The sequence below is a fragment of the Paralichthys olivaceus genome, chromosome 6 (genome assembly GCF_024713975.1).
Source record: "Paralichthys olivaceus isolate ysfri-2021 chromosome 6, ASM2471397v2, whole genome shotgun sequence".
In the NCBI taxonomy this organism is placed as follows: Eukaryota; Metazoa; Chordata; class Actinopteri; order Pleuronectiformes; family Paralichthyidae; genus Paralichthys; species Paralichthys olivaceus.
The window spans coordinates 16,019,644-16,046,503 of NC_091098.1; the positions used below are offsets into that span (position 1 = coordinate 16,019,644).

At 42.8% G+C, this 26,860-nt stretch overlaps 3 protein-coding genes across 5 annotated transcripts; 1 reads left to right on the forward strand and 2 right to left on the reverse strand.

Moving 5' to 3' along the window:
* Nucleotides 1–11,988: 11,988 nt before the first annotated feature.
* On the reverse strand, nt 11,989–16,618 carry cbx5 (chromobox homolog 5 (HP1 alpha homolog, Drosophila)). Its single transcript, XM_020096130.2, has 5 exons — nt 16,137–16,618; nt 15,475–15,662; nt 14,700–14,934; nt 14,099–14,199; nt 11,989–13,571 (listed from the first exon to the last, which is right to left on the reverse strand). The coding sequence occupies exons 2-5, from the start codon at nt 15,603–15,605 to the stop codon at nt 13,430–13,432; spliced, it is 609 nt and encodes a 202-aa protein (XP_019951689.1). The 5' UTR covers nt 15,606–15,662; nt 16,137–16,618; the 3' UTR covers nt 11,989–13,429.
* A 190-nt stretch (nt 16,619–16,808) lies between these two features.
* Nucleotides 16,809–19,933, forward strand: hnrnpa1b (heterogeneous nuclear ribonucleoprotein A1b). 2 transcript variants are annotated; one of them, XM_020096128.2, is made up of 10 exons: nt 16,809–16,949; nt 17,482–17,598; nt 18,050–18,196; nt 18,284–18,494; nt 18,582–18,674; nt 18,764–18,814; nt 18,904–18,960; nt 19,042–19,308; nt 19,395–19,459; nt 19,627–19,933. In XM_020096128.2, the coding sequence occupies exons 1-9, from the start codon at nt 16,938–16,940 to the stop codon at nt 19,448–19,450; spliced, it is 1,011 nt and encodes a 336-aa protein (XP_019951687.1). In that variant the 5' UTR covers nt 16,809–16,937; the 3' UTR covers nt 19,451–19,459; nt 19,627–19,933. The 2 variants fall into 2 exon arrangements, with proteins under 2 accessions (XP_019951687.1, XP_019951688.1); XM_020096129.2 differs by having other exon boundaries at nt 18,582–18,665.
* Nucleotides 19,934–20,378: 445 nt separating this feature from the next.
* nfe2 (nuclear factor, erythroid 2) lies at nt 20,379–25,495 on the reverse strand. 2 transcript variants are annotated; one of them, XM_020096126.2, is made up of 4 exons: nt 25,202–25,495; nt 23,448–23,526; nt 23,211–23,345; nt 20,379–22,217 (listed from the first exon to the last, which is right to left on the reverse strand). In XM_020096126.2, the coding sequence occupies exons 2-4, from the start codon at nt 23,493–23,495 to the stop codon at nt 20,955–20,957; spliced, it is 1,446 nt and encodes a 481-aa protein (XP_019951685.1). In that variant the 5' UTR covers nt 23,496–23,526; nt 25,202–25,495; the 3' UTR covers nt 20,379–20,954. The 2 variants fall into 2 exon arrangements, with proteins under 2 accessions (XP_019951685.1, XP_019951686.1); XM_020096127.2 differs by lacking the exon at nt 25,202–25,495 and having other exon boundaries at nt 23,448–23,755.
* Nucleotides 25,496–26,860: the final 1,365 nt, after the last annotated feature.

The following is a 26,860-nucleotide window of genomic DNA, read 5'->3' on the forward strand; positions in this document are numbered from 1 at the left end:
GAGGACCTTGTATTTTCATAGTGAGCCTTAACCGCCTTGTACCCCTTGCAGCAGTCCAACCCCGTGAGCTGCATTGCTATTGCAGATGCTTTATGACGGGCAATTTAGCTTCAGCTGCTATCTGAGCCATCTCAGGAATGGACGCGCTTAGAATCAAGTGCAATAAAGCAGAGAAGGAAGTGGAGAGAAGGGGGGGACGAGGGAAAATAAAGAGAGACAACAAGCTCGTCTGGACAGCCCCCTTTGGACAAAAGGTTTGGGGGTAGGGTCTCCTGTGGACACACACACACACACAAACACAAACATTGGTTTCCCAGGCACTCGGCTAGACAAGGAAGAGGCAAACCTGTTTGTTTTCACGGGAGCTTCCAAACAAGGCCAAGCGTGTGTGAGTGAATGTATCAACACATGTTGGCTTTTTCCCTGGGTGTAATGTGCAGTATAAGTTTTTCTGTCTATACATTTATCTCACTGTGTGTGTGTGTGTGTGTGTGTGTGTGTGTGTGTGTGTGTGTGTGTGTGTGTGTGTGTGTGAAGCATTTGGTCCTCCACGCCAGCTAGGCTTTGTTGAGTCTGCTGAGCTCCAGGAAATCTCCAGAGACAGGGAGACAGATTTACACCCTTCCCCCTGAGAGGGCTTTACAGCCCGGGACCCAGCAGAGCAATGGAAGGGCCAAGAGCGCCAAGTGAAGAGCGGGGTGATGAGACAGAGAGGGGAAGACGAGAGGAAAGAAGGGAAGGATAAAGGGGAGAGAGGAAGCATGAAATATGGCAGCGATTGGGCGGTCGAGGTGGAAGGGGGGGGTTGTGATATCAGTGGAATGTAACATGGCTGCTATTTGCTCGCCGCCCTTCGCCTCTGCACACAAACACTCATCCTCCTGTACCTTGTGTCTCTCTCAATTTATCCCTCCTTCTCCTACACACACATGCACAAAGAACGGCCATAAATCTGCCAGTGAGTGCTGCTGGGATAGAGACACCCAAGACAGGCCTATGCTGTGTTTGGAGAGAATGCAGATGTACCTGCCTCCAGCACATCATCCTCTGTCCCTCTTCCTCTCCCCTCATTCTCCTCCTCTCCGCCCCTTCATTTTATCCTCTTGATCTCTCTCCAGAGTTTTCTGTCTCATGTTCTTAACCCCTTTCAACCTTAACTCAGCTCATCTCCCCTCCACTCTGCACTCCCTTTTTCCCCTTTGGTCTCACTTTAAGGACTGATGCTCTCTCCCACTTAAGGGGAGGGGGGCAAAATTTGCCAGCCGTGTCCCACGCTATTGTTGTGCCGGGATGCGAACGAGCCATAGGACGGACAATGGTGCAAACAGAAGGGGAGACATGGCTCACACTACAGGCGGCACCTTGTGGGGAAATAATGGTAACAAATACAGGGTCTATGGAACCTGTTTGCTGCAGTTCCTATAGTCTGAGAGCCAGTATCCATCATCTGGTGACAGCTCTAACTACGTGCTGAGTGATACCTGATGTCCTCAGATGGGCTACATCCACAGCTAGTCACATCTACATGATATGTCTGGGATAAAGAAAGACAGGGGCCATCACAAAAGAAACAGGAAATGTCTTGAGTAGGTTTCATGTTTGCTCATAATGGAGAACAGTGACGGCAGGTGTAGGTTTTGAGGGGATCTATAAAAAAAACATCTTTGTTAGTCAGACGGCACAATAACTTAAACTAGTGTTTCAACCCATCTGCACCAGTCGTGATGGCCTCCAGACAAAACAGACCTACAAGCACACAGACACACCCTCACATTCTCTGCTATACGCATCAACACCCGTGCCTTGACATTATCACAACCCAGCCCCACACCATCTCCCAGCAAAAACAAGGCCTCAAACACAGGCGCACACACGTAAACACACAATGTCCAAACAGACGTGGCCTGTGTGACCTGATTTACAGTGAAGTAAACGGTTTAAGCCGCACATCTCACTCCAACACCTTAACACCTGACAGACCTCTCATAAATAAGACTGGCCAGAGACTCCCACATAATTTACACCGTGGCTATCTCCTAAGCTAACATGTAACAGGTATCCAATCCATATTTCACCACGCGGAGCTCGGCAAGATAGCATGTCCGAAGTTAGTCCAGAAGATGGGGGCCGTGGGAGAGGGGGACTTCAAAAGATCACTAGAAAGGTCTGGACTTTGAGATGTGGTGTGGGGATTCAAGCTCTCTCAGCCTGGAGTAATGTAAGTGCATGTGTGTATGTGTGCATGTGTGCATGTGGGAGTGTGCATGTGAATGACCCTGGCCTGGGGCGTAGCCTAGCCTAGCCACAGCCCAGCTCAGATCAAGGCCCACAGCCAGGAGTTCCACTTCTACGTATGCCATAAATCGTCCCGCCTTTGTCTGTTCTCTCTTTCACTGGCTGAAACTTATCCTCTTCCATTAAGAGTGATGGATCAGCAGCTCTCAGGGCGTAAGAGACTCTGAGGTTACAGGTCCTCGCAAAAGATTGTACTTTACACTGCGAATGTTGAAGACACAAGGTACACCCACAAACGCCCCCCCCACCAAACAGACATAACAAGATGTAAAATACATTTCAAGACAGGGAAGGAAAACACTGGAGCTTGTTTGATGTTTGAATCAATTCACAGCACCTGAAATGGTCTTTCTTTCAAGGGTGAGTTGTATTTTTTAAATCTGTACAGTTGCAGTCTAATGTTTTCCAATTGTCAAGTGCTGTTCATGGATTCGACAGCATCTGTGCTCCCTCTGGTGGCTGCTCCCTGCCATAATCACTTTTACTCCCAGAGGTCGACCTATTATCATTATGTATGTTCATAGGGTCTTAAACAACAATAATTCAAACTTTACCAGGGGATCACTCTCTGTGGCAGGCACACATGTAATATCAAATAAACGATTAAAGCAACCAAAGGCTGCAATGATTTGTGTTTACCATAATTAACATGGATATTAAATTATAGGCTAGCCTTAAAATAGCATGTATTATATCAAGGTACAGACAGGTACACAGAATGCAAAAAAAAAAGGAATTGTTTGTTCAGCTGAAGCAGTTGGCTGTGGGGCTGATTTCCCACAGCGAGAGAAAGATAATGATTTGGCAGAAGATGTTACAAAACTACTCCACATGTTGCAACAACGACCTGAGACCTGCAGCTGTGTGTGGCATGTGTGTGTGTGTGTGAGCGGTTGGGTGTGTTGACTGTAAGGCTGTATGACAGTAACACTTTGCTATGTTTGGAAGTGTTCAAATTAGGGCTGTTGAGAAGATAAGTATCTTTAATATCAAAACAGGGTGTTTAGCTTGTCAAAGATCCTTCAAATTGCAATATTCTTCCATGAAAACAAAACAGAACTTGACCACAACTGGGGCCTCTGCAAAAACGCTTCACAAAAGATTTAGGGCAAAGTATAGGAAAATCCAGTAAACCCTTATATAGGCTGTGTGAATACAAATGCATGGAGAATACACAGTTTCTAGTTTAATTCTCGAGCACAGGACACATTAAGATGGTAGAAGCATATAAATATTCCTGGTATAAATTGTATGTGAAGAAGGGGTGCTGCTGCATCAGGCTGCAGCCGCAGGCCAGGCTGAGTGATGTTGCCCTCAGGTGGTGAGAGTGTAAAACAGCAGCGGTGGATGTGAAGTCCATCAACCGGCTGAAAGATTCACTAGTGATGCTTTCATCTGCTCGCTTGTATAGTGGCCCATTTGTGTTTGAATGAATTGTGTTTTTGATTTAGACCGTGGTGTGTGTGTGTGCGTGCGTGCGTGCGCGCGTGCGTGTGTGGTTGCACATGCGCACTGGTCGGGTGAGCGGTGGCCTTTGTCTTGGAATGTTTGGCCTCGTGCGCCTGCGCATTTCTCCGCCGGACAGCAGAGGCACATAAAGCCTGGTAAATTGCACCAGGGCAATAAAATGGCAATAAAATGACAACAACAGTGCATTAATCCATCACCAGGGAGCGCTGGAGGTACTGTAAAGAGCTCTGACTGGAGCCGGGAATGATTTCTTGGGTTTATCAGCTCAGCGGCTGCAGAGCACATTCAGCTTGGCAGGGGGCAGTAAGGAGCTGAGACCCCCCCCCCCCCGTCAGTGGACTACAGGCCCATATTAATATCATGCAGGTAGGACACAGTAATAAAAAGATGCAGCAAGTTTATATTGAATGGCCTGGCTTCTTTTAATTAGAAGACAGCAATAATAAAATGAAGGAATGGAGCTTTGAAGTAGCAGGGGGGTGGCTGATGGAAATCCCCATCTATCTGCCTCTTTTACCTTCGCTTTATTCTCAGCAGCAATTTCCAAGACATGTTCTCACAAGGAGGCAGCGCTCCTCTGTTGCAGCGGTGCGGCCCCTCTGGCGTGCAGCCCACCCCCCACTCCTGACGTCCTGTGGCTCCTGGAGAAAGAGGGCTTTATTCAGGAGCACCTGGATTTATGTGGGGGAACCAGAAGCAGCAGGTGATGGAAACTGCCGGCCCAGTAGGCTGGCTGTGGCCAGGGGGTTCTGGCAAAGTAGTAAGTGGGCCCAGTGGGTCACACTGTCATTTCCTGTTTCTCTAGCCTTTTACTCTAGTTTTACTGTTCTCCGATCCCGGCCTGCCTTCCTGCCAGAATCACTTCCTCCAATAGGAAACAGATGAGTAGCCCAGAGTCTGAGGTGGCCGGGCTTTGCCCTTCCCATCATCAAGGCAAGACATCTGACATACATTTTCACATAGTTTGGACTAAAGTGTGGCTTTTAAAGAAGCAGTAATGCAGCCGCGCAAACAAAAACAATCAAAGGTTGTATTCTGGGCCTGTTACACAAAACTTTCCTTTCTGATGTCGCCTAAAGGTGAAGGCATTCTCTTCAGGTTTCAACTTGGATACTTAAGCACTGGTTACCTGGCTCACTACTGACAACGAGTCTTTGATTTTTTTGTGCCTGCAACTCAGTGTTTTCCGCTGCTGACATGACAGTAAATTTAAGAACACACACAGAATAACCTTTGAGCATGAGGCTGTGGTGTAAACATGTAGACCTCTCCCCAGATGAAAACCACTAGCCAGTTTGCCGTCAGCTATTCCACAGAAACGGCATTCTAAACTGAACCAGGTGTGTACATGCCACAGAGAAGAGGTCAAAAGTGGAAACACATGATCCACTCTTTCTTCTTCTTCTTCTTTTACTCTTGTTCCTCTAATAACCACTGCCTGGTGCAAAAAAAAAAAGAAAAAGAAAGAAAGCTTAAAGTGGCCCATTAAACCATCCAGTAACGCTTATGTAATGTAATGTAGCACAAGTCATGGTGAACTCATTTCAAAGCAGGTCAACCGGGGAGAATGTTAGTTAGTTAGTGAGTTAGTTATAGTTAGTTCATACACACAGATTTCCACCACTATCCTTATTAAGATTTAATGTAACTAACTAACTAACCAACTATAGTCGACTCCAATTTCACTGCATGTTGCATTGTTTAGTTAGGTAGTAGCAATGCAACACAAATGCAGTGGAATTGAAGTCGAATAGTTTAGTTCAGTGCAACTAGCTACCTAAATCATTAGTCCCCTCCAGTTTCCCTGCACTTATGTTGCCTTGGTTTGAGAATTGGTTAGTTAGTTAGTTAGTTAGTTAGTAAACCCTAACCAATTCATACCTAATCCTGACCTCAACCTAACAACAATTCACATCGTATTACTAACTCAAACCAGAACCTTAAAAAATAAGTTTTGTTTATTAGGCCCAGGCTTTGGTCCCCATTAGGCATAGTAGTCCTGCCAAGGTGTTTGTGCACACACACACACACACACACACACACACACACACACACACTCATGGCTCATACATGATCACATACATTATTAGAAATATAAGCTGGGAAGGCTTTAATGTCTCTCAGAGGAATGTGTGTCTCTAACTTCAAGCTGTGTGGTGTACAGAAGCGGAAACCAGTCTTCAAACCAGTTCAGAGCTGGTATGTGTCCTGTGACCCGGTGTCAGGATTATTTTCTCTGAAGCCAACTAAGTATGTTAAATATGCTTGTAGCTTAGATAGTGTTGCTTTTTAAATGACAACACAGGTAAGCTGAGAGGATCAGGAGACGAATGGACGGTCAGGTAAAGTGTGGGACAGACAGCGGAGAGCAGGGGGTGGTAGGAGGCAGTAGGAGGTGTCTATATGTGGTGGAAAGAAATATTTTTTTGGACTGCTCCACTTCTCAGATTCTCTCACGTTCACTGGATCCCCGCCAGGCTGCTCAGCCCCGGGTTTATTTCTGGCTAACAGTTGAGATGAGGGCCCACGGTGTTTTGACATGAGCTGTTTGGATGAATTGGCTCATGGTGTGTTACTGATCCTTTAAGCAAAGCTGTGTATCATGTATGCACCCTCGGAAGCATGACGCCCGAGACATGTTATATTTCACCAAGATTCAGCCGTGTATCTGTGCAAAGACCATCCTCCTCCATTTCACCAGGTTTTATTACAAATGTGTTTACTGCTAATCAGCGTAATGGACTGGACTGTGAGCACTTCAATGTGTTTAACATATATATCCTGTCGGCCTCAGGAGATGACGGGGCCCTCACAAGGATGGTGGTTTTTATATTGAATTATAAAGCCTATTCAAGAACCTGTCAAGCTCCCCTTTATCCTGCGTGGAGCACATCTATGGCTTCTTTTATGTGTTGGATTTGTTACGCAACACAGCTTTATAAAGTATTTATCAAGTCTTTATAAGCCACTAAAATCATAATCAGTCCAGGAGCCACCTCCAGCAGCAGACTGGCCCAAGTTGTTGGGAGCTTTCTGTTCTGAGGCCTGGCCAAGCCCTGCAGCATGTAGAGTTGTGCCAGACTTCTTCCTTGTGGATCAGTTAATATGAACTTCAACATCTCCCTCTGAAATAAATACCACGACAGAAAAACCCTGGGATTTTATTGCCTCTTCTGAACCCTAATCCTTGATGGAAATAGAATCGTAAGATTAAAATGTAAGATCTGTGGAGTTCTACAGTGGACAGATTTTTTTCCCTCCTTCTCTGCCAAAAGGAGTCTGTCACAGCTGGACTTTTCTCATTGGGTCATAAGCCTTGTGTATTGGACCTCAAGCGTATAAAACTTCACCATTCATATACAGTGTAACATTAGATAGTTTATGGCGCTGCATTATGCCGAGGCTGGCTCTGGCTGAGAGCAGAGGCAGGGGAATGTTGTGGTCAGCGCTGGGTCAAAGACTGTCAGGGCTCAGGGCAGGCAGAGAGCCAGCCTCAGTACGTGTCTGCCCTGAATGTTAATGGATTAGCGCTCGCTACACATACGGCCAGACTGGGAAACTCAAGATGACTTTTAACGTGAAAGGCCGCCAATAAGTCGCCATCATAAATTCCGGGACACATGCTGCCTGTATAGCAGCATGGCAGCCAGGCGCGTTTCCTCCGGGAGGCCGGGGGCCGAGGGACCATGTGATGGAGAATGGGGGAGCAGGTGGGGCCTGCGTTGGCTGACCTTGCTCCACAAGATATGATCAGAGTATACTGGCAGCTGCAGCCTTGCTTAACAGGACCCAAGGTATCACGTAGAGTAGGTACACAGATGCAGTTCTCACCTACTGACAACAGTGCTAGTCTTACTGTCACCCCACCCTCCTCACTCACTGCAGAGCATTCAGTGTGCACACGGTGTTTTAAACCCAAACCCTGCTGATTTTGCGTTTTTCCACCCCGAGAACAGCCAATTCTGTTACACAATTTTTCTCTTAATTGCTCTGAGCGAGTAACTTGGGCTTGTCTAATGTGAGTTTCCACATGGCAAAGAGAGCCACAGTTGTTGTGCTCAGACTCTGCAGCGACAGCCCTAATCACTATGTGTAATTTAGCAGCAGGGGACAATGAGCTAATCTTGCAGGAGAGCATATACTCCCAATTTAAAATCAATCAAGATGCATTTGGATTTTTAGTACCTCCACTTGAGCTGTGCTGTAAATAAGAGGTAGGTTCAGAGCACACGATTGTTCTCTGCCTGCGTGGGGGGTCGTTTGAAACCCACTGATGGATTCACAGCACATTTCACTGCAGAGTTTCACACACATTCTGACACTAATACGTCCCATTTTTCCTAATATTTTTTCCTGCTGCACTGCAAGTAATTAGATATAATTATGTCAGTGGGTGATTTCTAGCCATTTACTGAAGAACTGACTTGTGAGCAATCATTAGCAGCAGCAATTATTTAAACACTTGCAAGAAACACAAGTGACACATGCTGGAAAAGAAAAGTTATGGTGTTGGAATTTGTAATCCAATTATCTTATTTGAGTGAATAAAACACTGTGCTGTGGTTTCCTATGATTTTCTGTCTCTAACCACCGAGGACTTACTTAATTCCTTCAATCTTCCTTTTTGCTTTCTCTCCACAAATTAATTTATGGTCTAATTACAGGACAAGCCTCTAGATATGAAGGAACACAAATCACGAGTCCTTACCAGATGGCAGAAAAACGGCACAGGATAATTGAAAATCTAGAAGTGGATCAATATTTAGAAGCCCAAGGTTACACGAAGTATGACACTACTATTAACATGGGAAAATGATGCATTGCATCCGCAGGCAAATTGGCCTCTGTTATTTGATGGTGACTAAGTGCTGTATGCAACACTTCCATGCAGTGCTGGATTCTCAATCACAAAGACTAGCTTTAAACTATCATGGGTTAACTACATATACATCCAGCGCGAGCTCGTTGAAAAGGCACAGCTGCAGCCATACCACCGGCCATGTGTACACACGTGTGTAGCTTTGGCCGATGGTGTGGGGATCATTTCTGCAGGTTTCCGACAGAATGTACCATAAAGGCTCAGAGTCCCATCGTGCCACAGACTACCCCTGGCTCACCCCACCCTTCTCCTGCATTTACCTCTGGCCTGTTAAAAATGATATCAGCTCATGGAGGGCAAGCATTAGCATTTGCATTTTATTGGAAGCACAGAGATTTAGAGCAGAGGATATATCAGCTCTGAGCAGACAGAATTAGTTAACAATGCATTACCTGCCTTTTATGGCAGCTATAACTCTTTCCCCTGGTGGGGAGAGGAGATGGAGGGAGGAGTGGTGGTGGTGGTGGTGGAGGGGTGAAGGGGAAACACAGCCAGCAGAGTGTTGGCGGTGAGAGCCATGGTGCAGTATGAGAGGGGGGGGGGGGGGCATTTAGCAAGAAGAAGCTTTGTCTATGGCGCTTTACTGCACATTAAGTGTGATAGCCACCCAAATTAGAGCATCACATCGCAATCACCTTCACACAGATCAGTGCCCTGCGCTGAGAGATGATGCGCCAGTCATCACTGCAGACCTTTTCATCTGGTCCCAACAAGGAGATGGAGACACAGCTGTTTGGCAGCTGTGCCTACATGATCACAGCACGAGGAAGGCCACATCAAATTACACCGGCCTCTGTGATACTCATGATTTACAGCAGTCGAACAGATTTTTCACAGTTTTTCTGAAACCAAAAACCAACCTCTATTTCCCCCCCCCTTACATATGAGGTAGTGGTGTGTATTGTACTCTGCGGTGTGTTGGTGTTATCCGTATGAGTGCACACTTAGTTGTTTGTTGTTTTTAGTGGTATCCTTGAACAAGCTGTGTTACACTGATGAGGCCCGCTGTGGCAGTGCCTTCCCTTAGCACAGCTGCACAGTAGCTCCCCTGACACTCATTTGGTGTAATGTGTTGCAAGACGACCCACCTCTGCTGTGGGCCAATACCCACTGGAACTCATTTGCACTAGAAGTTGCTGGTATAGAATGGAGTGTGTTTGAAGTGCAGGGAGGCTGCTTTGAATAAATAAATAAATAACTGTACACTAAAACTAGTGTACAGACTTTGCAAGACAGACCAAGGTAAAAAAAAAAACAGTGTTGGTTCCTCTGTTTGAAATCCTGCAGATTAAATCAAATAAATTGTTTAATTCAAAGGTAAGAGTGCATCAAGAAAAGCTGAAACCTGAGTCACAGATTGTTCCCTATTGACCCTGACTCCACGACAGCCATTTCTAGAAAAATGCTCCAATCTGATTGTCCTCATTTTAGTTGTTTGGCATCAATGAAGATTCTGTTGACCAGGCAGCAGAACTGTCTCTACATCTGTATTTGCCACAAACACATCACAGCCAGCGCTCCCATGAGCACCACTGTGGCTTTCCCAACCAAACCTTCTGGCCTGGGTTTGTCAGCAGACAGCTCCAGGCTCCATAAAACAGCCTGCTGCTCGCTCCCTTTGCCCAGCTTAATGGTCCCAGGGGCTGGAAATTTACTAGTGACCTTTGCATTCCATTTGGAGTGTAAAAGCCTTTTTGCTAGGAAAATTCCATCACTTTAGATGTAGCCGAGCAGCACTTTGTGCGTGTGTGTGTGTGTGTGCGTGTGTGCATTGGACAGAGCAAGAGAGTCACTATAAAAGGCAGCAAGAAAGAAAAAGAGGGTGGTGAGAGAAGAGCAAGGATTAGACTCAAGCTTCACTGGTAGTTTATTACTAATGTTGCAGTTGTTCCCCCGCAGTTGAGACACTACTCTTCCACGTCCACATATATTTTCTTTATTATAGCAAACACCTCAAATCTTTCATTAATAACAAATGTCCCATATTTGTCATGTGGTGGACAAATTGTGACCAAATAGACACTCCTCACACATCAAAGTTCAGCTTTGATGGATATTAGTTGGTGTGCTTGTCAATCCTTCTTCTCTTTTCTTGAGTCAGTTTAGAATAGAGGAGAAATTGCTTTTCCTCACATGCTGCAGCATTAAACAGTCTGTGTATTCTATTTGTCATTAAAGCTTTGTGATGCTTCCACTTATTTTTTTAAATGACTGAATAATTAGTTGTAGGTTGCCTTAGCATACCATACTGTGTGTGGTACCTCTATTTACTGCACTATACACTGCATTCGAATTAAAAATAAATCTATGCGAGTTTAAAAACTGAGTCACATGAGTTTGCAAGTGGCTTCAGCAGATGTGATGTCATTCAGTGGACATTACAAAAAAACATGCACATCTGAAAAGACTCATAATAGATGGATCAAAAAGATGAATTCATGTGATGTAGTTATAATGAGCAATGTTAGGTGTTTGAATTGTGAATGACTTGCATAAAACAGTTGACTTTTACACCGGTGTTATTTAACAGTGCCATCTGCTGGGTGAGAGCAGCTGGTGCTCTTCTTCAACAAGGAAAACACTTTAAACTGGAAGAGTGCACTCAGGAGAGCAAATACCTCCACCAAGGCCCCACAGATCCCATGTGAAAACCCATTTAAATGCAATATATCAGTATTTTTATTTGGACCTGCACCCACGTTCACACATTCATTAATATCAGTCCCCTAAACATGGCTTTGTTTTCACCCAAAACCATGAATCATTCCTGTAGAATTTAAAGGACAATGTTGAAAAATCTCACAATGGTACAGAAAGTGAAAAAAAAAATCTGGGATCCCACCATCATTTATTGGATTCTCCCCTAACCCATACTGCATCCTTCCACCAAATGTAATGGTAATCTGTCAAGTACTTTATGTGCAATGTGGCTTACAAACAAGCAAACACAGCCTCCTTGACAGAGTTTATAAAGTCTTATTTTGACAGAGACCACATCAAACAGCTTCAGTCTCATATTTGAGACTTGAGGTCTTTTTTATTATTTCCCCAGGACAGTTCTTTTCCCCACCTGTTATTAGGAAACATCATAATGTTAAGCTATGTTTTATTGTGGTTTATTTAATACTCTTGTTTCATCCAAAACAATATATCTCATCCCTGCGGTCTAGGTCTCAAGTTCCAGTCACATCATAAAATAAAATCCAACTGCCATTTACTTTAACACTGAAAATGTTTATTTAAGAATACTACTGTACACATACTTTTAACATTTAATTCACACAAGTAATAGTCTACTTGAAAAAAATTGCCCCAGGAATAAAGTGAGAAAGCCAGAGGGGGGGTAAAAGGACAAAATCATTTTTAATAAAGGGAAATAACAATAGAAACATAAACTCAAGTGATTTAACTTCTGTATGTGAACGGGAGAAGGTCACAACCTCCAGTCACTGTCTAATATAGCTTTGAAAAAAAACAACAGCAAATGTCACCTGTAGAAACTAAATCTTGGTCCTCAGAGTTCAAGTTGGAAAACAGATCTACATTGGGAAAAAAAAAAATCAATATCCAGCTTGTGTATAAGTTCTAGCTCAATTTGCCAACATTGTCACAGAAAAATATGAAGCATAACCAAGTTACTTGTCACAACTAAATCCAGGATATGAATAACCCAACCAGGGACTGGTTTTAATGCTTGAAATAATCATGACCAAATTATTTAAGGGCACTCCAATTCATGTCATATTTTACACTGTTCAAAATGTACATCTATCAATGGGAGACTAACTACAGGGTTTTCAGCATAGATTGGTCTCACAGTCCAAAACATCATCCTTTAGCCACAAGGTGGCAGAGCTCAATGGCTGGTGTTAACGCTGGTTTAGTTCAATTGAGAGAAAGTGAAGATTGTCTAACCTGTGTAAATGAGACTGGTTCAAATATAACACTTCTGTTAAAAACAGGGGTTAAAAAATAAAATAAAATAAAATAGTACAAAACTCAGTAAAATCATTTTATTGTCCTTTCCTTTAAATGGTGGTAGCATAAAGAAATTAAAAAACAACACAACGTTCACATGTTAAAACTTGGAAATCACAAGAGATAAAAAAAAAAATTACATTTTAAAAAAGGTTTAACGAGGGTATCATCACTACATTATAAAGATATGAATTGGCCGGCGTCCTCAGTAAGTTTGCAAACCGTATTGTTATTTCCCAGCAGACAGGACAAACTGAGAAATCTACAAGAGATAAAAAGTTCTAAAAAAGGAAGTGATTATGCAGTGAGGAAAATGCTGCTGTGGTGGCTTCCTGAATATCAAATTCTAGGTTCTCATTAACATTGGGTTCTTTAAAAGAAAACACTGCACTGCTTACATTAGGATGGGGTTTGTGTACCCACCTCAGGACAAGCTCATAGCTTACGCAGCTTGTCCTAACCCTGGTTCCAAAATGATATTCTGATTTTGAACAGATGACCACCTGCACACGTGGATGCAAAATATCTTTCTGACTTATCCTGTAAGCACTAAAAATGTGATAAGACATTAAAAAAAGAGGGTTAAGAATACAAAGACAGAACAGCAAAAACCCTCCCCAGTAGCATATCATCCATCCTTTCAGCTTCTTCTCCTGTCTGATGGATTCTTCTCAGCAGTCTGGGCCCCTTGTGCTCTGTTGTTGGACATGGTAAAGAGGAAGGGTGGGAGGTTTGGTTGTGAAAAATGTCTGAATCAAGCTTGTCCCTGCCGTGGAGGAGGTCCCCTTTCCTCCTAAGGGGGTACCCTCACGCACTGACAGCGTCCTTCTCCTTCTTGTCACTGTCTTCATGCCAGGTGAGACGCTCCTCATAGAAGGCTATGACGATCTGTGGGCACTTTTGATTGGCCTCCTTGGCGAGCACAAGATCAGCCTCATCAGAGTCTTTCCTGCAAGAGATAAAGAGCAGCAAAATCTGTTCAGGTTCCGACAGAAAAAAACTGAATGATTGCCAAGTTCAGGTTGGGCTCAGTTCAGTTTCTCTAGGGCTTGGTGAGGTTCGAAAAAAAAATTTGCATCTTGAGGTTCACATTTTAATTAGCACAGTAAAAAAAAGGTTCAATTTACACTGAACTATTAGCAAAATGCAATTACAGTTTTGTTTTGATGTGTACTGCTTGTTAATTAATGGACAAGTAGGCTATTGTGGTGCTAATGAGCAATTTGCCAGTCGCAATGTGGCTCATTGAGATCTGCAGTTTCAAAGAATCGTGCCATTCAGGTTGAAAAGAAAAGTATTACAAACTGCTGAGGGTTGCACCCACAGTACCAGAGGTTTACACCCAGAAACCACAAGAGTTTTCAAACAAGTTTCACTAAACCTAAGCTTGTTCCACATGTTTGTGGTATCTGACATTTATTCACATTTAAAATCAACATACAATTGTCCTTTGAGGAATTTATCAACAAAACCTACCACTTCATAAGAAACATTAGGTCCCCACAGGAGTCAGTTGCTCCAATGATCTTCTCAGGCTCAAGTCCTCTTTCAAAGCCACGAGCAACTAGAATGTCTTCCTGCAAGACCGTGCAGAAAACCATTTATGTAGTACACACACACACACATAATAAAAACACAATATAATAACTAACATTGTAGACTCATTATGTTTGCATGTAGCAGCAAATTAATGCACTCACAATTCTTACAAAATTCTGCCTTTTTTTCCAACTTGTTTGATTTATTTAAGAAAATGTAATTAAGAATTATTTTTCAAAAGAACAAAGACTGTAAATCTCTCAGAACAAAAATGGGTTGATATGTCAAGGTCTAAGTAATACAAGGAAAGCTGTTCAAATATGTAGGAGTAAAAGTTTTTTTCTCTTCAAAGATGGCACTACCCTTGCATCTCACACATGCAAATTATCTATATTTACTTAACGATATCCTGTACACTGTAAATTTAGTTTGAACCAGAAAAAGTTTCCTAATGTATTCATCTAAAGTTGACAGTTATTTACTGCATGTACATACGTTTTAAATTCAAGACATAACCCAGATACAACATATTCCTCACCTCCTTTTTCTTTTTGGCTTTACTTCCACCTTCCTCGTCGTCATCTGAGCTTCTCTTTTTCGAGCTGCTGGAGTCTTTGGTCCGTCCCAAGGAGCCCATGCTTGATTTGCTGGCCCCGCTGCTTGGTGTGGAGCTTCCGCCGCCGCTGCTGCTGCTTTTCTTGTAGGTCTTCATGAATTCTGAAATAAGCTCCGGGCAATCTAGATTCTTCTCTGGCTCCCACGTGTTGTGCTTCCTGAGGAAGATCACAGTGCAGCAAGTCAGTGTCAGTACAGCCAGACATCTTAATCAATGGCACTGAAGAGAGATCGATAACCTAATCAATATGAAATCAAATATCAAAATTAATGTGAAACTTGACATCAATTCAATTGTTCATAACATTTAAATTTATCTTGTAACTTCTGTATTCTCTTCTTTTCCTGGCTTTTACAGTAGCATAACAGTAACCCGAAACCAATTTCCCGGTTAATGCGACTTAATGTTACAATTAATCTAGCTAATCTTCTATCTTATTAAAAGATAAAATGGCGAATAAAATAGTGAAACTGTTGGTTACAATTTCTCACAGCCATAGGTGATATGTTCCTATATTTGTGTTTTGTGCTAAGTCGAGAACCAAAGTTTAAATTCAGTTTTATCAAAAAATGGGTTCCTAAATGTCACATTTGTGTTATCTAACTTCATCTGCAGTCCAGCAGTGTTGATGATGTTGCTCCAAACTGCTTTGGAGCTTGAGCAGATGCTGTTAGCATTGTGTTAACATAACACTTACTCTGAGTATCCTTTCCACTTCAAGAAGAACTCAACTCTGCCCTTGACCACCCTCCTGTCCAGCACCTTCTCCACAACATATTCTTCCTCATCCGAGGATGAGGAGTCCTCTTCGCGAGACTTTTTGCCCATTGCGAGGTTTGTTGTTGTTGTTGAACACTAGGCTGGTGCAGGCCAAAGGTATTTACCCTGTGCGAGAAGAGATCACAGTGAAGCTAACGATAAAGAGCATGTAGGCTGATGGCCAGCGGATATATTCTGAACAAGCAACGTAAATAAGATAAATGAATAGTAGTTACAGGTCGGTGAGTTTTAACGTAAGCCAGCACTGCTTTGCTAAACTAGAGACGATCCTATTCCCACCACAGGCATCGTTTCATTGTCGTTTATCCAAACTGCTACATGCACCGACTAAATGGAAACATGCTTTATTAGTTAACCAGAGAAACCCTTTTCTGTGACTAGCAACTCACTTAAACACTTAATATTACACAGAGTTACCAGAAAACCTAGTAGTGACTACACACAAGCAAGAAGATACGATGTGTTGTTATAGCTAAGCAACTAGCTACCCGCTAGCTATGAAAAGCAACCTTGCTAGCACTAGCCGGCAAGCTAACGCTCCATCGAGCTAACTTTGGTATGAAACAAACGCACACTTACACAAACAGTCGCAGTATCGCGGCGCTGCTCTTGTGTGTGAAAGACCTCGCACCCTGTGGATGTGTGGACCGCCGGGTTAAGCCGAGAATCCGCAAACGATGGCGTGTGTCTTTCAGCGGACTGTAGTCTGTGAGGCCAACGCTGCAGCTAACTTAGCATCTAGCCTGCTTCTCATAGAGGTGTAGTGCGCTTGTCTGTGCGTAAAAAGCGCGCGTTTAAGACGCACAATGAACGTACCCGCCCCTCGGTCAGCTGATGACCTACATGTACACACACTTTATGCTTCCAGCGCGACCATAACTCAATTCTCCAAGAGTCAGATATCATAATAATAACATATCTGCAATTATGTCCACGTACACGAAGTGCAAATGTTATTGTGAGCGAGTTTGTGTACTGCACGTGAAATCCAACCATAAGTCAGAATCATCCAGGATCGGAGATATATTCTTTCACACTTTATTTTTTTTAAATGCACGCGTTCACTGTGATAACACCGAGCAGTGTTGATCGACCTGGCGGCACCTGAGAGATGCTCTGTCACACGCGACACCCATCGTCGCTACGTGTCTGGCGGTGGCTCTGTTCATTGGACGCTGCTGTTGATTGATTGATCTCGGTCCAATCAGGCAGCAATTGCGGCGGACGACAGACTGCAGCGGGAATCACGGGCCAATCAGAGCGCGACAGGGGTGTAAGCTTTCACTACTTATTGTACTGCTGAGCGGCCGCTGATCTCGCCTGACGCAGATCTCCTCCATCGGGTCGTTCACAGGGAGCTTCACAGTATCAAGACGCAACATGTCGAAAGATGTGAGTATTCCAACCCGGCCGCACCGTCTGTTTGTTTTGTAGGTCGCGTGTTGCAAAGTACGCAGGTAGACGCATATGTGTAAACACGTTGTGCAGCCTGCGCGTTCTTCAGCAGCCGCTGTTTGCTAGCCTTGTACCGCCGCCATTTTGTAGCAGCTGGGCCTCGTGTCCTATTGTTCACGCCGTTATTCCTGCGCAGATTTTTGATGTTCGCCCAACGCTTCTACCCTCAGTTTGTAAACAGGGAGCAGCTGCTTCATTATGTCACATTTGCCGTAAATGGTTGGTGCAAAGCAAATTAAAGGGAATAAATAATCCGAGCCGACTGCTAACGGTAATGGCGGCGACGTCGTCTCCCTCTTCCATCCTGATGTTTGATATGTGACGCAGGGTTGGATTAATAAATCATTGCAACTTCATTGATGCTCAAATTGCGCGATGTGAACCCGGTGATTACAGATATAATGTACAATGCTTCCTTTGTGTATGGTTGAATGTAGCCTGATGTTAATGTCCTTTGTCCATTGGCCAGGTCCCACGTGAGCCGGAGCAGCTCCGCAAGCTGTTTATCGGGGGTTTGAGCTTCGAGACCACAGACGAAAGTCTGCGAGCTCATTTTGAGAAATGGGGGAGCCTCACAGACTGTGTGGTAAGTAGTCAGAGCTTCAACCATTGTGATCACGGTTTAGAATTTCAGTGGCTTTTATTTCCAGACAGCAAGCACTTGCGTGTCATCTACTCTTTCTGCCATTGAGGGAATGATCTATGCAGACAGACAACGTGCTTTGTGGTTGTATATATTCGTTTCTTTTTATATAATCAATTTGTGATAGAACTGGCACATGAGTCAATTCTAGCTCCACAGTTCAATACATCCACCACCCTACAGTGGGTAATAATTAGACACCAACAGAGGTTTAGATGTTAATGGTTTGCATATGGTTGAGCTGATAATGGTTATGCTCAGGTGAGGAGGTGTGTCCGCACGCTGCACAGTTTTATGTCAACACCATTTTGAAGCTCATTACCTAATTATCATTGTATGACTGCTGTATATGCACCCTTTAGCTAGGTCTATGATACTATACTAACTTCTTCAGGTCATGAGGGACCCCAACACCAAGCGATCCAGGGGCTTTGGATTTGTCACATACTCATCGGTGCAAGAAGTTGATGACGCCATGAATGATCGCCCTCACAAGGTTGATGGACGTGTGGTGGAGCCTAAACGAGCCGTATCTAGAGAGGTATGCGTCTCTGCACAATGAACAAGTGAATATGTCTTCCATGTACAGGTAGATGGGCACAGTCAAATCATCAAATGTTTTTCACAGGATTCAAACCGACCAGGTGCTCATGTGACGGTAAAGAAAATCTTTGTTGGAGGCATCAAGGAAGATACGGAGGAGTGTCACCTACGTGATTACTTCCAGCAGTTTGGCAAGATCGAGGTCATTGATATCATGACTGATCGCGCTACTGGAAAAAAGAGGGGCTTTGCCTTTGTCACTTTTGATGACCACGATTCAGTCGACAGGATTGTCAGTGAGTAGAAATGTTTGTTGTTGCATGTTGTGCCAAATTTCAGTAATTGTCTTTATTGGCTATTAAATCGGTTCTCTTGTCTCACAGTCCAGAAGTATCACACCGTGAACAGTCACAACTGTGAAGTGAGGAAGGCCCTTACAAAGCAGGAAATGCAGACAGCAGGCATGGGTATGAGGGGTACGAGCACCTTTCTTCAGTGACCCCCTGATCTTAATATACAGTGACAGTGAAAGCTGCAGAGTAATGGGTTTATTTTTCCTTTTTAGGTCGCGGCAGTGGTGGAAGGCCGTATGAGTATGACAGGGGCTTTAATCAGGGTAAGATTTCATTGACATTGAAATTTCCCTTTTCTATTTTGAACTGTACCGTTCTGTCTAAAACATAACTTTGTGTGGTTTGATTTCAGGTGGTAGGGGGGGTAGATACGGAGACAGCCCTTACAATTGCAATGGAGGCGATGGTGGTAAGCAGGCATTTTTCTCAGGTATTAAGAGTTTTTGCAACGGAAATTTTACAGTGTACTCAAAAGTTATTTATGATGCAGGCTACGGAGATGGTCCTAGCGGTCCTGGTGGATATAACAATGGCGGCAACCGTGGCTACAACCAAGGCTACAACCAGGGTGGCGGTGGCGGCGGCAGTGGAGGCTACGGAGGAAATGGATATGAGAGCAATGGCTATGGCAACTGCGGTGGTGGTGGAGGAGGCGGTGGTGGTGGCAACTACAACATGGGCCACTACGATCCCCAGGCGTCCAACTTTGGACCAATGAAGAACAACTTTGGAGGCGGCAGTGGTGGCAGGAATTTTGGTAAGTTTGGAGATGGAAAGTAAATTACCTGATTGATGCCGTAATTCAGCATTGCGTGTGTAAAACATATGTTGTCTTGCTTTCAGGTGGCTACGGAGGTGGCTCAAACGGTGGTGGATATGGCCGTCAAGGACGATTTTAAAGTGAACTGGTAAGGACATAAAGGGCATTCCTGCTCAGTATAATTTGTATCATAAAACCAGAGTTTGTAGTCGCAGGGAATGGTTAAGTGCAGATAACTATTAAAAAATCACTCTGGATCTCAGGTCATACAAAGTCAGTACACGGTTAACAATGTTGTTCCATATTGTTCAACAGGACTGAGTACTTAGGAGAGGAGAGCAAGGAGAGGAGAGCAAGCGAAGTGACAGGGCAGCTGCAGGTTTACCTCCTAAATCTGCTCAGCCAAACATTTGTGGCAGGTTACACCTGCTGCAAGAGATGTACAGTAGATGTATCATGGAGGGTCTTCATTTAAAGATTTGTTTTTTCTTTTCATCAAGATGTGTCTGGAAAGCAAGCATTCCAATGAGGTTTTATGTAGATTTTTCTTTGCGTCTGGTTTTATTTGTAACTGCATCAAGTCAAGCTGAAATAAACCAACTTTCAGTTGTTTTTTACAAAACAGTCTTGTTAGCCTCTTCAGTGCATTGGGAAAGGGAGGGGTCATATTTGCATACTGTGAGTCATTTTTGTGAGATCTTCAAGAACTGCACAATTCACCATGAATCAATAGTCAATACATGACTACAAATGCGTCACGGGTTGAGGAATGAGAAGCCGCAATCTTCAGAAAGAGTCCATCACATGGTACAGACTGAGTTCTGCAAAGATCACCTGGAGGCTGCTAGCTTACATGCAAAGTCTTTGAGGCTAGCCATGGAAGCCAGCTGAGGGAGAGAAGTAGCAAAGCCATCGCCAGGATCATTGAAGCAGGGGAGAGTGAGAACAGCTAGCAGGCAGCAGCTACCAAAAGGCTTAAGTGCTCTCTGTAGGTAAGACCAGACTTCTCAACTACTGATAGTAATGTTTTTGTCATGTAGCTGGTAGTAAGTTGTGTAGCCCAGTAATTACGTAACAATTGTGCAAAATTTTATTATGACACCACTGAATGGTAAAATTGGCCTCTTAAACTTTGCATTGAGGTCCTGCAACAAATTGCATGCTAATAATAAAATAAACATTTTTTTGAAAGACTGCATTTTACTTATTTGGTGTTTCTGCTTTCTAGGTGAACTCCACACATGGTCCCCAAGTCCTGATTTCTTTTTCAGTGACTTTCGCTCAATAAGGTACAAAAACAAACTGCACAACAAAGTTTCACCTTTTGCTACAATAAAACCTGATCATTTGTTTCTCCCCTCCACAGGTTTTCTTAAACAATCATGCTGGTGCTGAAGATTTTTTAAAAACTATTTTTAACTGCTGTGCAGTGTCTTTTTTAAACTTTTTTAAAAATAAATTATTTGAAAAAAAAAGTCTGGTTTCAGTCCATTTTAATATGAAGTGTCCTGTTGTATCTATGGCAAGTTATACATTTAAAGGTTTATACAGAACTGTAACTGAATGAATTCATCTTCCAGTCAGATGAAGTGGTTTTAATTGGCACACTCGGGTATAAATAATGAAACTCAAGAACCGGTTCTTCAGCGCTGTCCTCCCTTAGTTGTGTGAGGTACCAGGTAAATTTTACCATCAGGTGTCTGTTGCAGGGAGTATTCATCTATCGAGTATGGTTGTCCGTCTTCGTCTCGCAAGTGAGTGAAAACTTCAGCATAGAGGTCTGTGAGGCGGCATTTAATGAAGGTCAGGCTGTGCTGGAACTCCAGTCTCTCCTGCGCCAGGTGCTCTCGCTGGGCCTGCAGCTCATTCAGCTCTTGTTCAAGGTGAATTATACTTTCAAGCTTCCTCTTCCTGCAATTCTGAGCCGCCACCTTGTTCTTCCCCCGCCTCCTGATGTCCCTGACCAGTGCCATTTGGGTGTCTGTCAAGGTGAAATGTGTCAGGAGCTCATTGAAGTCGTCTACAGGGAGATTGATGATCTTCTCCATGGGGAAAGGAATCTTCAGAGCCAATGCCCGCCGCTCGTCCCTGCTCAGCGGTGCAGTCGTGGAGCTGCTTCCTTGTGGCTTTGTGTATATGTTCAGTTGTGAGCTCCCTCTGCTGGATACTCCAGATTCAGAGTACATGTCATTCAGAACAGCAGCCTGGCTCTGATGCTTTATTTGTCGCAGGGTTGCTGTATCAGGTTGTGTATGAGATAAAATGTTCTGGGGTGAGAAATTGGACTGATGTGCACCTGAGTGTAAATATGACTGTCCCTGGTAGTTGACTGAGCAATGGAGTTGTGCTCTTCTGGCATTCTCAGGTGCACCATCACTGTATGTAATGCCTATGTCTACACTCCGGTAACCTGGAACAGCACTGACAGGATTATCAGGGGAGGCCAAAGGTGGACTGGAACCCAGAGACAGACCTGAGTCTGACTCCAGATCATCAGTTGGAAGAATGTGTGAACTTTGTCCGTGTGTAGTCCACTGCATGTGCCGACTCGGACCCTGAGACAAACAATTGTTTGCTCTCCTCTGTCCGTATCGATCACCTGACATGTTCATCTGTTCCCTAAGAGCCATGAGTGAGGGAAATACTTGAGAGGAGACAGGGTGCATTCTTTGATTGAGCTGATATTCAGAGTGTCCATACACTGCCCCTGTGTTGCTGCCTTGATGATGACACGTGGGCACGTCTTCGGAGTAACATCCATTGTAAGTGTCAGCAGAGCTGAGCTCACAGGCGGGAGGACGCTCGGAGTGAGATGGGGCCATCCCGTACCCTGCCATAGGGTCCATGGTGTCCATGGTTGGGTACTGTGTTGTTTCATAGGGTCCTTCAGCAGGGACTTCAAACTCCTGCAACAGACACACAAGGAGCACAGCTAGCTATGATTGATGGACATACATAAATGTCACTTCAACAGAAGAACAGCAAAATGATAGAAGATACTTAATATTTATTAGTGAAGCCAAGAATTTAACACAATCTAATTTGCCATAGAGTACAGTTTACCCCACTTCAGCATGCCACCCCAGGCCCATGAGGGGCTTTCATAGATGTGATCAAGTTTCACCTGGAAACAAATGGCTATTGTGCGGTGCAGGGGGCCGCCAGAATCATGCAGCACTTGCTCCCCTCTCACAATCTCTCCATCCTGCCATTACTCAAATGGGCCATTGTTGCCCATATCCCCAGAGTGTGTAATAGTTTTCCAACACAAAGCATCACATGTGAATTGATAGAGATGTATGTATGTATGTATTCACTGTTTTTATTTATGATCCACAGCTGTTGTATTGTATTCAACATGACACTTAATTGAACCCCTTTCACAATAAAGTTAAACTAATTAATCAAATTAACTGATAAAATATTTTCTATTATATTGACTTATTCACTATTACCCAAAATGCACAATACATTTGATATATTATTCTTTCATGCATAGAAGTTCTTACATGCACAAATATGCCATATGTCCATGATAAGTGAGTGTAAACTTCCAACCACACTAATTTGTATGAATGTGCACAAGCAACATTTTTCTATATTTTTTGGCTTTTGCTTTTTTTGCATTGTCTCACAGTGACCTTTTGTACAGAATATTGTAATCTGATGCACATATTTTAACAAACTGTCTATGTTATAGTCATTATATTTTGCATTTCTCTTTCTCATTGTTTTGGTCAGTATACATTTATATTTGTGGCTTAGGTGACTGTATTGAAACTCAATTTCCACCTAAGCCTCAAAGTGTTTCTGACTCTGACATCTCTCAATATTCTGCAATAAAAGAATCCTATTTTTTTACACAGTGATACTTTATAGTGTCAGTTTTTCCCAGTTACCTGCAGCTCTGAGATGGCCATCAGTTCCTGCCAAGCTGCATCCATCTCTGTGTCCTGAGGTCCATGAGGCCTGGCTCCAGGGAAATTTGTCGGCGTGGGCACTCCTCCACACACCCTCCCTGGAGCAGCTTGAGTCTTGTTATAGACAAGAAAATAATTTCTATCAAACATCTCACTCCGAAGTCTTGAGTGACGCGCGATTGTGTGTTGTGTTGTCCCACTTCTTGCCTCACCTACCTCACAGGTTCTCCTCAGTGGGAGAACATAGTTGGCTGTTGAACACATTCAGGACAGGCTCTTGCTGCAAAAACACAACCTGGTGGAGACACCAAACAGCCGGTTATTATGACCTCTATGCTGCCGTGCAAGAAAGAAGAAGTATAAATGGAAAAAAAAAACATTAAAACAAGCTAAGTGTGAACTGTTAAGTCACAGCCCTTCCAATGTCAAATATAACAGCACATTACATGTCTGCAAGGCTGGAGGATATGAATGACTGTTTGGGTGTTGTGTGAGTTCTTTTGGAGCACATGAAGGGTTCAGTTTAGTTGAGTTGACTCCTCCCATCAGCTGTCCCGGGGTGCAGCAATGCCAACCCCTGATAAGACAATCTGCGGGAAAACAGCGTGCTCTAAAAGATAGAATGGGGCCTGATGGCTATTGCAGAAAATTTGGTGTATGGCTAAGACATCTGCAGAGATCATCACATAAACTACTACTACTCCTAAACTATACAGTATTATAGTTTTTCTTACTTTTCCATTTAGTGTTTAAGATGTTTTTAGACTTATGAAGATAATCAGAAGTTCATTAAAATAAGTAAATTTGCCTTGTCCAAGACATACTGTACATATACACTATATCTCTTATATATATTACAAACACTTATATGGACAAAAGCATATACACATTTAAATAACCTCCTTTTTTCTATTATGTTGTTTGTAACTTGTATTTGTTGCACTTTTTCAATAATTTTAGCCTGAATTTAACAGTTTCACAAATGTATGCACAAATACAAGGGAAAACCATCTATATATACATATACTTATACCCATATACTCAAATATCTTTTACATTGCTTCCCATAGTGTAACAATGATGAGGAATCAATGTACACTTTAATTATCTGCATGTGTTATTCCTCATTCTGTGTTAATTCAATTAGTACTTGTTGAACACACTTCTAGACAACGGTTATTATTTAAATAAATAAATAAATAATTTCAATTTAAAAGGCTGTGTCCTACTGAGGTGTTGTAGATTACAGTTTAGCCTCTGATGAGACTTTAATGTTCAGCAACTCAATTGAACTGTCAAATGTTGAAAACAAACAAGAAAACATATTGTATCACACAATAATATATACTATAATGCTATCCATTCCCTATCTATGGCTATCTCTTTTTTTAGACTAACTTTTCTTAAATGTTTCTCTTATAGCTAAATTAATTTACCATAATCCTGGTGATTACTCACAGTGGCACATTATCTGCTCTCACCTGACACATGTGAATTAGTTTGCCCTATTTAAAGGCTCTGAAACATTCAGTTATAACTATTACATCCTGCTGTAACCGGTGTCGTGTTGGTGGTAAGTTTTTTTTTTAAGGTTGTTTCCTTTACTGTAATGAATCATAATTCACTGTAGCTCTAAGATCACTGGTTCACTTGGTTATATAAATACGTTGTTAAAAAATGTCTGCATAAATTAAAGTTATGTCTTTGAAACAATAATTTGTGAAAATGTGTTTCAATAGAAATTTGATCTTAAACTAAAGGAAGTTTTTGCACCATTATCACACAAATATATGCTGTTTAATAGGTTCACTTTGTTACACGATGATGTGATGTCAGTGTCTGAGAAGTAAGTTTTACATGAACATCATGGAATAAAGATTTGATTGAAGTGGTAAAGTTATAGAGATTCGGTGCCTGTGGTCGTGCAACAGAAAGAGAAGAGGTAAGGTAACCGATGTGAGTGAACATACCTGAGCGGCATTCTCTGTGTCTTCAACAGGTGATGAGTGCAAAAAAAAAAAAAGGCACGGTATAAAGCACAATCCTGGTGGAGTGAGAGCATAAGGAGATAAGTTCTTTTTAACACGTGTTGTGCTGTTGATAACTTCTAAAAGATCACAAGAAATGAAAGCACACAAGTTCTCCAGCTCTATCTCTCATTCAACTGTCTGCCTCTGACTGTTCTGCCACTCTTACAGTCACCGGCATAAATGGGATGGCTCAGTGCAGACAAACACAGTCTTCCTGTAAAGCACCCACACCAGGGTTTTTTGCACTCATGTATCCTTAATAGCACACTTACACCCCAACCTCCAAATTTCCCTTTTCCCCACATGACAAACCACAAACCAACAGTTTGGCAAACACCATGGCAGTCACTCTGTCAGTCTACAGTGAAGTAGATAGACGTTAACAATCCAGAAAAAATTACAAATACAAAACAGTTAGATTAAAGACTTAAAAGTGAGTGTGCTGGAGGTTTGTTTCTGTCCGGGCCAAACCGTACAAGAACTGTGTCCTTTCAAATCCTCCCAAAAACAAAAAGGTATGTGGAGTGTGATGTGGAGCACCTGGAGTCAGAGCCAGCGTAGCAGTGAGGGCCCTGTTCAAGCAGGGGCGGGTTGGAGGCTGGATTGAGACTTGGTTTAGTCGAGATGGAATGTACACCCTCCGACAGGTAAGAAAGACCACATTGTTCCTCTATCTGGCAGAGCAACCACCAAGGGAGAGAGAGGAGCAGGGGGAGAATGGAGGGGAGCGTGTCTTACATAGCAAGTGACCATTAAAATCCCTCACAAAAAAAATCCCCTCATTGCCCTGATGTGAAACACTGTGCACAGTCAACTCACAAAAGCCCATGTGTTAGGTCTGTCTTATTGTGCAACAGCCTTCACACAGTTACAGTGGATAGTGTGAAGATATTGCAGTTATTGTTTCATTGAGCAATGTGTGAGATAACACTGACGAGTGGATGCTTAGAAATTTGTCTTTGTTTGGCTATGTGGAACAACTCATGTCACAACTGAATTCCTGCGATGGCTTTGTTTTGTCTCTATTTTCAGAAATGTAAAATAATGCGTATAAAACGGTTGCAAATGTATGCAGCAGATTCAAATAGCATAAAATGTCTTTTTCCTGCAAGTGCAAAACTTAGAGTAGATGTCACAATTACTTCCCTTGAATTACAGTGGGCAAATAAACCTTTCAGGCTTGTTCGGGCCTGCATTAATACTGTATTTGACTTGCAAATCAAATGGAATGCATTGAGCAAATCAATATTGTCAACACTTATTCGGAAACCGAAACAAATTGCCAGCATGGGAGTTTACGCAACACAAATTTTAGAATAAATAAATGCAAAGTATAAATCCACACATTGAAATTTATTATGCAATGAATCCGAATGTAGGGGGTTGAATATTTTTAGACAGTGTATTCAAAACATTTCTCATCTATGTGACTCACTGAAAAATGTAAAGCTAATTCTGAAACCTACAGTTGTGATTCAAATTATCCAAAAATAAGGAATGTCAGTTGGCCTAAAGTCAGTTTGACGTATTTAATGTTCAGTGAATGTTAGCTTTGAATGCTGACCTTTTTTTTTATTGTGAAAAAATACATGTATATAT